Source organism: Sorex araneus, chromosome 1 (assembly GCF_027595985.1).
Source record: "Sorex araneus isolate mSorAra2 chromosome 1, mSorAra2.pri, whole genome shotgun sequence".
In the NCBI taxonomy this organism is placed as follows: Eukaryota; Metazoa; Chordata; class Mammalia; order Eulipotyphla; family Soricidae; genus Sorex; species Sorex araneus.
In genome coordinates, this window is record NC_073302.1 from 250,584,025 (window position 1) to 250,596,158 (window position 12,134).

Sequence of the window (12,134 nt, forward strand, 5' to 3'; positions counted from 1 at the left end):
GCAGTAGTTTACCTATGAGCTGGGCTTTCTATAGAGTGCTATTAAGGTTTTAGGGTTCTCTGCTATTGATAGGAAAGGGTCAGATAAGCCAGGTTGTGTATTTATGAATTCTGTTAATCTCTTTGATCTTAGATTGAATTCCCAGGTTTTTGTTTTTCCTATTGGACAGATAGCCCTAAGTTTTTTTGGCATATCAAATTCTACATGGGGTCTTCTTTTAATTAGAAGTAGAAAATTTATGGTTATCTGTGTATACCAGCTACACTCTTTGGAGATGACAATAATGACCATTTAAATTGAGCCCTATTATAGACCAGTAACTAAATGCTTTACACAAATAATATAATAGATTTTGGCTGTTGTGAGAAGAATGGAGAAGAAAAGGAAATACTGATCCTCTTGCAGTATGAGTTCCTGGCTTACTCTCCTTTTGTTTTTATCTCCAAATAGCATGTGATAAAAGATTATGTGATTAAAAATTACATTTAATTAAAATTCAGTAACTTGAGGGGCATATGCTGAACTCAGTATGTTTATTTTTATAGGAGCTGACTAAGGCTTTGGAACAGAAACCAGATGATGCTCAATATTACTGTCAAAGAGCTTATTGTCACATTCTTCTTGGGAATTACCGTGGTAACTTTTCTTACAAAGTATATTGTTTTTGTTCTTTGTATGTTAACTACACCTTTTGCACAAGATAAGGTGAATCAAATATGAGATTCTCTTTAGTGATTCAAATTGGTTTTTTGGGGGGAGACTTGGTGAAAGACACTGGAGCACATATTTTGCATATGAGCGGGGGCCCAGCGTGGTTGCCTGCCATCTACCTCCTAGCAACCCCTGACCACCACGTGCTGCCTCAGAATCTCCCCACATTTTTATTTCCCAGTATTACTTTTGTAACTAATTTGGATGAAGAGTCAAGGTAGGGGGAAATTCATACATGGAGTCAGAATATGTTAGTGACTAATGAGATGATGAGATAAACTTTGTGATACAAAACTTGATTGGCTCAGAGATTTAGGGCGAAACTAAATATTTAGCCAATGGAAAGGTACGAGGGTAACATTTATTTGAATTATATCTTAGGTTAGCTTTTCCTAATATAAGCAGTTTGTTCACTTTTTTCACCTTGAAGTATTTAAAATATAAGTGAATTTGAATTTTGTCTGTAATATTTGTTCGGAATAATAAGTAACTGACTAAAAATGCTATTTTTTTCATACATAGATGCTATTGTTGATGCAAAGAAATCTCTTGAACTTAATCCAAATAATGCCTCTGCTATGCTGAGAAAAGGGTATGAACAACTACTTTTTTTGTTGGATCTGGACTGTAGATAGTAGGATTTGTTAAATGAATTCATTGTAGGCTTTGTGTAAATAGGAAATTTTGTGTTTGTGCATTTTATATGTAAGATGGGATTTAATTTAAAATGTAATTTATATTTCTGTTGTGATGGAAGATCTGCTGGTTCATGTTTTAAAATAGTAGTGATGTAACTAACTGCAAGATATAGATGACGCAGATTGAAATTGCTGTTCAGTGCATTATTTGGAATTTACTGTATTTAACTAAAAAGTATTCTTTTCATTAGGATAGGATACAACCAAATTAGATAGGCTACATTTAACGCTATGAAACTTCACGTACTTTATATTTCAGTTTGTTTCTGATTAGTGTGACTTTATTATTTAAATGAGAAATTTGAAAAATGTGTTGAAAAACTCCTTAGAATAGTATATTTTGGCACAAACAAGATATACAACAGATTGCTTCAGCAGTGAGTTTCAAAAGTAGATTTTAGTGGGATTATACTGGTTGTCCACTAATTTTCTTTTTTGTTTGTTTCTTTTTGTTTTTTTTGCTTTTTGGAGCACACTCGGCAATGCACAGGGGTTACTCCTGGCGGTGCTCAGGGGACCGACCATATGGGATGCTGGGAATTGAACCCGGGTCGGCCGCGTGCAAGGCAAACGCCCTACGCGCTATGCTATCACTCCAGCCCCTGTCCACTAGTTTTCTGGTTTTGAAGCTGTACCCAGTTGTGCTCAGGTGCTCCCCAGCTCTGTACTCGGTCACTCCTGGTGAAGGTTGGGAGATTGTGTGATGCTAAGGATTGAATCCTGGCCTGCTGCACACAAAGCATGCACTCAGCCATTGAATCACCTTGCTGGTCCAGACTACACTATTTTTGGCAGAAGTCTGTTTTTGGCTGTCTTGGCTTATCAGTTGTTTTGGTAATTTTTTTGATGAATTAAAAAAGGTTTTATATTCTAACAAATTACTAGGAATCTATTTAGAAAGGCTTTGTATCATCACCTTACGTATGTGGTATTTGTTTTTCATATGCTTATGCAGGATTTGTGAATACCATGAAAAAAACTATGCTGCTGCTCTAGAAAGTTTCACAGATGGACAAAAATTAGATAGTAAGTATTAGAACTTTATTAATATGTGTCTCAATGCATAACTGATTTTTTTACATGCTATCTAATTATAGAAACCCAACACCTTTTTTCTACCCTTAATGACATTTCGTGTTGATTGCCAAACGTGAATTAAGTTAAGTGATTAAATTGGCCTTTAGCATTCAAATCACAGATAAACTTTGCCATTAGAAGATGAAAGTATAAACACTCAGCTTGCTTTCCAAGCCCATGTTCTCCCTTGAAGACATGTCTCGCTTGCTTTTCTGTTTTATTGCTTACCTATTTCCACTCAGGAGAAGCCTGTGTTCTCTCTCAAACATGTACTTCTGCCTTTCTCTCCCTTCACATCTTGCTATGTTTCAATAAAAAGTTTTTGCTTCACCAAAAAATACTTTTTTTAAGTATTAACACTCAGTGTGCTCCCTTTAGTGTGACTTATTTTCTAATGGAAGAGTAAGTATAATTTTCTCTCATGCACTTAAGTGTCTTTATTCAAATTGCTGAAAAAAGAAATGTTTGTGGGTGGTTGGGGGCCACACATGGGTGCTCAGGGCTTACTCCTAGCTCCATGAGATAGGATATTGAAAGAATTTTATCGAAGTAAAATGTAAGTCTGAATAAGCTCTAAATAGGTGAAGAACTACAGAAGCCTGGAACTTTGTAGTACTGAATGGTGGTTTGGGGGCCCACCTGGCAGTACTGAGGGCTTGCTCCTGGCTCTGTGCTCTGAGATGACTTCTGGTGGGGCCTAGGGAACCATACATATGCTGGGAATTGATTCTGGATCAGCTGCATGTGAAGCAAAAACACTACTACACCATGAGAGAGTATTTCTTCTTCTTTTTTTTTCCCCTGGTTGTGGGGCCAGACACAGTGATGCTCAGGGTTACTCCTAACTCTGCCCCAAGAAATACTTCTGGTGTTGCTCCGGGGACCATATGGGATACCAGAGATCAGACCTGGGTCTGGCACTTGCAAGGCAAACGCCCTACCTGCTGCATTATTTCTTTGGTTCCAGTATTCATTTTAGATGTCATCTTTTTTTGAGAGACAAATAAGAAAAGTATCACAACAATGTGGGCACCTAGGCACATAATATAGAAATTGAAAGAATCAAGAATTTTAAAATCTGCAAAATACTGGACGAGATTATAATCAGTCTCAGATGATTATGTGTTACGGATTTTTCCAGCTCTCCTCCCTTTGTTGTCCTTTGATGACAAGGCTCACTGACCCCCCTGGCTGTAGAGCTCTCAGCTGTGCTTGCCATCAGCTTGTGCTGTTTGTGTGCTTGGCCACAACGCTTCCCAGGGTTACAGTTCTTTTTGGTTATGGTGCTTGCCCATAGATTGTTAGTGCTTGCTGTGAGCTAACACACCTGTCAACTCTCATGTTCTTTTCGGGTGTGGTACTCCCTGGAGCTTGTAATGCTTATACACACTTGGATTTGGGCAGCAGAAAATCACTTGTAGTACCATGGATCACAGACTACAGAGCTGCCAGACACAGTTCTATCCCGGGATAGAATCCTGGCCTTATGCTTGCAGGGCAGGTGCTAAGCCACTGAGCTCTGTGTGCTGTATTATCTTTGGTAATTGAGTATTACAGTTCTTTAAAGCAGCGGGTCCTAACTGGGGAATGATTGTACTCCCTGGGGGACATTTGGCAGTGTCTGAAGAGTGTCTTGATGACCGTCACTGGTGGGTGGGGAGTGTGCTACTGCCATGCAGTGAGCAGAGGCCAGAATGCTGGTGAGCATCTGGGTCCGTAACAGAGTGCTCTCGTTCAGAACGTCCGTCGTGCTGGAGATGGAGAAGCTCTGACCTAGAGCAACATTTCTTAACCCTCTCTGACTGGAGCCCGTTTCCACCTTTGTTTCCTCCCTGTGGCCTCCCCCTACGCCCCCCCATTTCCTGCCTGTTGGTGCCCTAGTCTCATGCTGTGGCCCCCCATTATGTGATTTTCACCTGTGGTACCTTTGGAAGATAACGGGGATCTGCAGGGATCCACAGCAGGGGTCATACAGCCTCAAGTTGAGAAATATTACCCTAATTATGTTTTACAAAATTTATTCTCAAGTCAAGAGAAACTCTGGGCTTTTTCTTTTTTTCACAGACTTTTCATGCTGCAGCTTGAGTTCAGTCTCAGGCTCCCCCAAGCACTGGGCCAGCCAAGCACCACCAAGTGAGATCCCTCCCCTCTGGGGGAAAAAAAAAACCTAAATAAATTTTTAGGGCTGATGTGTGTGATTCAGTAATGGAGCACTTACCTTGCATGTGTGAGGTTCTGCAGTTGAACCCAAGCTCCAAGCCAACAGTAGCCCTGAGTGTAGACAGTGTGGCCCCCAAACAAAGAATCTTTGGCTGCCTTGCTTAGTATATTTTTCTGCTCTTACCCCTGACAAAGGCCCAGCTTTGCAAAAGGAACGGACAAATTAGGAAAGGAGATCTAAATGATTGGAACTGTTTCAAATTGTGGCAGCTGTATAACATGACTGATTAGCAAGTCAGTGTACCTACACTAGAAATTCTAGTTCAGATTTATGGATTTCTGTCATTGTTCTTCGAGGACCTCAGGTGGCCATATGGTGCTGGAGAGCAAATCTGGAACTAACCTTTTGTGTTGCACACATACTCCAGCCCTTTCTTTCTTTTCTTTCCTTATTTTTTAAAAAAATTATTATTGTCCTTGGGCCACAACTGGTGGTGCTCTGCACTCCGGGATCACTCCTGGCAGGTTGGGGACGCAAAGGATCAAACCACAGTTGCTCACATTAAGGCAGGTGCCTTGCCTGCTGTACTGTCTCCCCGACCCTGTTCTGTCTTTATGCTCCTACACTTCCTCCCTCTTCTGCCACTGTGGGCGTCACGACTCGTGCGTTGCATACTTCCAGTTGCGGTTCTCACCCTTGTGCCCACACTCTTCACACACTGTCGGAGCAGTGCTTGTGCACGCGTGACTGCAGGGTGCTGGCCAGCCTGACGCTACTGCAGAGCAGCTTCAAGACACAAACTGCCAAACCCCTGTACTGCCTCTGTCTTCTAATAGTTTTTATTTTTTTTAAGATTAATGGTTAAATTTATAATTTAGGTTATTGATTAAATTTATAGCGTTATAAACTTTAATTTATTTTGCTCTTTTGGGTCACACCGAGCGATGCACAGGGGTTAATCCTGGCTCTATACTCAGGAATTAGTCCTGGCGGTGCTCGGGGACCCTACGGGATGTTGGGAATCGAACTGGGTCGGCCGCATGCAAAGCAAATGCCCTACCCACTGTGCTATTGCTCCAGCCCCTATATTTATTTTTATATTTATATTTGTATCGTACATTTATAGTGATAAAATTAAGATGATTATAACTAGTTTTGTTAGGACTGCATTTTTATCTGTTTAGTTCACTGCCAAGTCTCCAGTACCCAAAACAAGTCAGCAAAGCTGCCGAGATCACATGCAGCCCGTGGGGGTGGCAGCAGGCTTGAGTTCCTGGCATTATGATTTCACAGTGCTTTGCCACCAAGCTGTCTTTAAACCCCCTCAGAGCTCTCTTAATACAGTTTCTTAGCATTGTATTTATTAGATCTTGTGATTCTTTAGATATTATCTTCTGAGTCTTGAAAGTGAATAAGTTGCTAATATGTGCATTTATATCGGTACCTGTTAGTGTACAATTCTCTGTAATACATGGAACTTGAAGATAGTTAGGACAAGATTAGAAGTGTGGAGATGCTTCTTGATGATGCTAGGGAGAGTATGTTCACAGGTAAAGCCACTGAGGAATTAGCAGAATGAATAGATAGCTGCTGTGGAGAGCAAACTGGGGCTAGAACAACTTCCGGACATTGGGGTTAGGACAGATATATGGGCCAGAGGAGAGACTTAGGGACCAAACTTCCAGTCTTAGGGCCTCTGCCTCATGCTCCTACACTTGGGGCAGCTCCTACAAGATGTGCTGGGAATCTTGAGGCAGGCCTGATTTTGTTGTGGAAGAGGAATGAGAACTGTAGAATATCTGTATCCGAGAACTGTAAGCTTAGAAGTGGTTAAACCTTTGAGGGGGCGGGGAAATATCCATGGCTGCACTCTGCAATGCTTGGGGGTTGGGGAGTGGGCGGCAGGGGATCAAAGGAGCTTCCTCCCTAGTAGCTTTTCTTTTTTTTTTTTTAATCAAAATTCTTTAAATTAATGGTTAAAGCAACTGGCACGTTTATAGCAATAAAATTAAGATAGCTATAACTAATTGTTAGGACAGTATTTTTATCTGTCTGATTCACTGCCGAATCTCCAGTACCTAAAAACAAGCGTTTGAACCACAGTAAATGTTCATTAAGTACTTTTTAAATGGATATGTTCTTTTGTGTGGTGGTTATAATCGTTTTGTTCTCTAGGTGCAGATGCTGATTTTATTGTCTGGATTAAAAGGTGTCAGGAAGCTCAGAATGGTAAGGATGTCTTTTTCATGTCATATTTCAGTTCAAGAACTGAATGTGTCACACCGGTTTGGTTTAAAAAAAATATATGTCTGTTGGTTATAATTTATCATTTAAGAAGCACACTTTGTTTGATAGAGGGATTTTCCAAAGTATCCTGATTTTCTATTTCTGGTTTTTATTAAGAAACCATGATTCCAAAAGTATTTTGATTTTTATCTAATTTAAATGGGGATTTGGACAGATTTGTTTTGAAATAGTGTTACTGAAAAGAAATTACAAAGGAGTCTAAAGTTACTCCAGGAATACAAATCACTTTCCTTTTTGCAGACTGCATGATTTATTTTTTCTTTATATTTATCCCATGGAAATAGTTATGTAACTTTGCCTGTGATTATACTGCTTATCTGATAATGCTTTCTTTTTATGTTTCTTATAGGATTGCAATCTGAGGTGGTAAGTCTAAAGTTTTCTTGGGCCCTACAGTGGTGCTCAGGACTTCTCCTATAAAGTAGATTTGCTAGTTTTCGTCCTCGAATCCTCCTACCTTCTCTTTTAGAGTCAATTTAGATGCCACCTCCAACCTAGGGCAAGTATAGGCTTATCTGTTCCTAACTGGTACACACATCGTTTAGGGTATGCGATTGCCATGGTTAAGCCTGAGGCTATACTGTATTGCAATAATGTTTTTTTTTTCAGGGCTGGGAAGATAGCTGAAAGTGCTAAAGTACACACTTTGTCTGCAGGAACCCTAGTTTAGTCCCTGGTACCACTTGGTCCCATGAGCACTGCTCAGGAGTCCCTCCTAAGCATGTGCGGCTCCTAGCCAGCATATATGTGCAGCCTTAGAGAGCCAGGACACTTGTGCAACCCACCCATCCCAGCAACATCCCCACTGCAAAGGGAATTATTATTGCAAGAGTAATTTTTGTTTCAGTGCGTGTTGTAAAAGGCAGTGCAGAGTAAATTGTTTTGTGCCTGCTGAGGGGCAGGCCTGGGGAGTGGGTGGGAAACTGGACATTGGTCACACTACACTGGACGTGGGTCTGGTGTTGGAATATTGAATTCCTAAAATAACTGTAACATGAACAACTTTGTAAATCACAGTGTTTAAATAAAGTTTAGAAATATTAAAAAAAGAAATCTGACATTACTGGGTGTGTCTCCCTTCACCAGTAAAGGTTCCTTTTTGTTTTTTGAAAGCGAAATAGTTTTTTTTTTTTTTTTTGCTTTTTGGGTCACACCTGGCGATGCACAGGGGTTACTCCTGGCTCTGCACTCAGGAATTACCCCTGGCTGTGCTCAGGGGACCATATGGGATGCTGGGATTTGAACCCGGGTCGGCTGCGTGGAAGGCAAATGCCCTACCCGCTGTGCTATCTCTCCAGCCCCGAAAGCAAAATAGTTTTTGTTCAGTACAATTTACTTAAGAGATTTTAAGAGAGGGAAGAGAAAGAAGAGAGAGAGGGGAGAGAGAGAGAAGTGCCTGCCTCTATGTGGGTGGGCTGAGGGTGATGGGAGGGGATCTGGGGACACTGGTAGCACTGTAGCACTGTCGTCCAGTCCCGTTGTTCATCGATTTGCTCGAGCTGGCACCAGTAATGTCTCCATTGTGAGACTTGTTACTGTTTTTGGCATATTGAATACGCCACGGGGAGCTTGCCAGGCTCTCCGAGAGAGGGACGGAGGAATCGAACTCGGGTGGGCCACGTGCAAGGCAAATGCCCTACCCGCTATGCTTTCGCTCCTGCCTGGCGACACTGGTACTGGGAGATATATTTTGGTGGAGGGATGGGTGTTGGAATACTGTGTGACTGAAACTTAATCACGAACAGTTTTGTAAGGTCTATCTCACAGTGTGATTCAATAAAAAAAAGATTTGTGAGAAGAGAGGAATTTGTGTTCAGGATGAACATAAGCTTTTCCAGAGTGGGGAAAAAAAAACCCTCCCCCTGTTTTTTTTATAATGTTATCAGTCTGACAGAACTGGGTGTTAGTGGTTTTGTTTTTACATTTTTTGTTTTTAATTAAAAAAAATTTATTTTGGGGGAGGCCTACACTCAGTGATTTTTAGGGATTATTCCTGACTCTGCACTCAGAAATTATTCCTAGTGGTGCTTAGGGGACCACATGGGATACCGGGAGTTGAACCCAGATCAGCCACGTGCAAGGCAAGCACCCTGTCTGCTGTACACTGTCACTCTGGCAGAACTGGGTGTTTTCGTATGTAAACTTTTGGTGGTTTTAGAAAATGTTCTTTTTTTTATACTGTTACTTTAGAAAGCATATAAAATTGAAACTAATTATAAAGATGATTTTAATGGGGCAAGAGCAATAGTACAGTGAGTAGAGCATTTGCCTTACACGTGGACGACCCCATGTGGTCCTCTGAGCACCGCCAGGAGTAATTCCTGAGTGCAAAGGCATTATCCCTGTGCATCTCTGGGTGTGACCCAAAAAGCAAAAAAAGAAAAAAGATGATTTTTATTTTTGGTGAAGATTAGCTGTTTAATACTTAGACCATGCTTTGTCTTTTAAGGATGTTTTCATTTAATATTTCATAGAAAAGTAACTTGCATTAAGTAAATGATAGATTCATTTTAATTTGAATATATGGCCGTTAAACTAACTTGTAAATTTCTTTCTCCTTCAATTTGTTGAAATCAGTCTGCATCCCAGCAGACTCACCAGTCAAAAATCAAGTAAGTATTTGCTTTCCTAAAACTATTTATGTATGTCTACATGATTAAGAGATGTTGGGGAGATGTGGGACCTTGTTTAATAGTCATTACCCTCTTCTATTTCTAGTTTTAAAAGTTGTGAAAAAGTAATTGTAAGGCTGCTTATTTGTATTATTGCTTGTTTTATTATTATTATGAATTTAAATAACTTTTCAACTTAAGCTAGCCCATTTGGACATTATGTCACCTTTCCATCTATTAAAAAGAGCCTTTTCAGATTATTATCTCCCCAGTTAATTACTAGTCAGCTCGAAAATATTGTAACTTTACCTGACTTTTATTTTGTTGCCTTTTGGGTCATGCCTGGCTCTGCCCAGTGGCCACTCCCAGATGGTGCTGGGCGGACCATGTCTTTGGTGTCTTTGGGAACGGACCTAATTCTTCTGCACGCAAAGCATGTCCTTCACCTGTTGAGCTCGCACTCTAGCTCTGGAGCAAATGTTTCATAGGATAATTTTGCATGAGTTGGAAATAACAGTTACTGAAGGCAGCAATTATAATAATGAAGAAACATTCAGCAAGTATTTGAATTTCAAATTATTCATTAGTGATGTGTACAACTTATATTCTTAGTATTCTTGGTAAGAGGAAGAAACACATTTGTATACAGCTTTCATCCTCACTGAATTTCAAAGGAAGACCGAGGTTTTTAAGTTCATTTCTTTTTGACATGATTACCTACAACAGCTTAGAAATACTGAAATACCTTTTTGTTCTTTCTGTAGATACACAGAATAACTATGGCAGGTACCTTGTAGAGAAGGAACTTTGATTAGCATGGTTGACATCACCGGAGGAGGGGCAGGACAAATTAACATCAAATAATAATAATGTTTGAAGCATGAAATAAAAGAACTGTGGCTCAATAAATGTGTTAAATATGTTGTATGGGACACTGTACTTAGTCTTAGAAAAGCAGAAACAGCAGAAAAAGAGAAATAGTAAGAATTTGTAATCTTGTTTGAAGGCATATGAGTTCCTGCATTTTAAGAGTTTTCAGTGGGAAAGATATACATGATTAGAATCTCTAGGCATACGTTTTTCCATGTACCTTGAGACTTTGGAAAGATTAATGCTGTTTTTGGTTTGAAATTACTCATAATTTTGCCTCAGTTGCTTCTGTTCCCTGTGCTAGGGGTGTTTGTACTCAGTTCCAGTTAGATTTCGGAGTTAGTGGATTGAGGGGATAGCTCAAAGGGCTACTTAACTGCTTTGTATGCTGGAGACCTGGATTTGGTCCCTGGAACCACAAGGTCCCCACCAAACACCCAAACCAGGAGTAGCCCCTACGCATCACCTTGGGAGGCCCCGAGACATGGAAATTCATTAACAAAAGAGATCTTGGAGTAACTTCATTCAAATTTAGGCTGGCCTGAACCCAGTTAACACCTGCCCATTGCTTCACCTTCTGAGTTTTAGGGGTTTTTCCATCTGTAAAATAGGGTTAGAAATTTTGAAATGGGAGTGTAAAAACTATTATGAAATGAGTTTAAGCTATTGATACTATCTTACCAATTTAAACTGTTCAGAGTAAATTTTATCTTTCAACATCAGCTGAAGCACAACATTCTTAGAGATAGAAATCAGAACCTAGAATACTTAGTATTCTGAGTATTTATGAACACAAGATGTATTTTGGGCCTCATCTGCCTCATCTACCTGGTGGTTCTCTTGCACAGCACAAATAGATAATTGATGTAATCAACATAAACTTGTATCTCCTGATCAGCAGCTGCTTTGCTAAGTTGCTCCTCAAGGTGGAGCTCTTGTGGTTTATCTTTTAATTTTAATTTCAACAAAACAGAGCAGCAATAACTTTAAGAAAACCTTACATTTCTTTTTTTCTTTCTAATAGGTATGATTGGTATCAAACAGATTCTCAAGTAATCATTACACTTATGATCAAGAATGTTCAGAAGAATGACGTAAATGTGGAATTTTCAGAAAAAGAGGTCATTATATAATCTTTGGACTATTTTATGTTAATTAAGCGATTTTATTTGCAAATACAGTATATTGCATGGTAATCTTTGGGGAGGGGGCTGGGCCACACCCAGCGGTGCTCAGGGGTTACTCCTGGCTCTGCACTCAGGAGTTGACTTTGTTCTTTGTTTTGGGGCCATACTGTGTGGTGCTCAGGGCTTACTCCTGGCTGTATTTAGAGATCGCTCATGTTGTATCTGGCAGACTACATGCAGTGCTTGGGGAACCCTGTGTGCTGCCAGGGATTTAGCCAGGGGGGTTAGCTGCACAGCAACCCTTCTACTCTCTCTAGACCCTGCTGCTTTTAGGAGCTTGTCAGAGTCATGCCATGTGATAATGTGGGGAATGCTACTGAAATTCTTCTTTTTTTTTTTTTTTAATTTTATTTATTTATTTTTTGCTTTTTGGGTCACACCCAGCGATGGTCAGGGGTTACTCCTGGCTCTGTACTCAGGAATTACTCCTGGCAGTGTTTGGGGACCATATGGGATACCAGGGATGGAACCTGGGTCGGCTGCGTGTAAGGCAAACGCCCTACCTGCTGTG

General features: G+C 40.3%; 1 protein-coding gene across 1 annotated transcript in view; it reads left to right on the top strand.

Moving 5' to 3' along the window:
• The window catches only part of SUGT1 (SGT1 homolog, MIS12 kinetochore complex assembly cochaperone), a 40,809-nt gene that overhangs the window by 9,151 nt on the left and 19,524 nt on the right, over positions 1-12,134 (top strand). Inside the window, exons 3-9 of the mRNA XM_055122747.1 lie at positions 546-636; positions 1,234-1,303; positions 2,365-2,435; positions 6,823-6,876; positions 7,304-7,320; positions 9,532-9,566; positions 11,461-11,557. Coding sequence (XP_054978722.1) covers positions 546-636; positions 1,234-1,303; positions 2,365-2,435; positions 6,823-6,876; positions 7,304-7,320; positions 9,532-9,566; positions 11,461-11,557 — 435 coding nt within the window. The remainder of the gene's footprint in view (positions 1-545; positions 637-1,233; positions 1,304-2,364; positions 2,436-6,822; positions 6,877-7,303; positions 7,321-9,531; positions 9,567-11,460; positions 11,558-12,134) is intronic.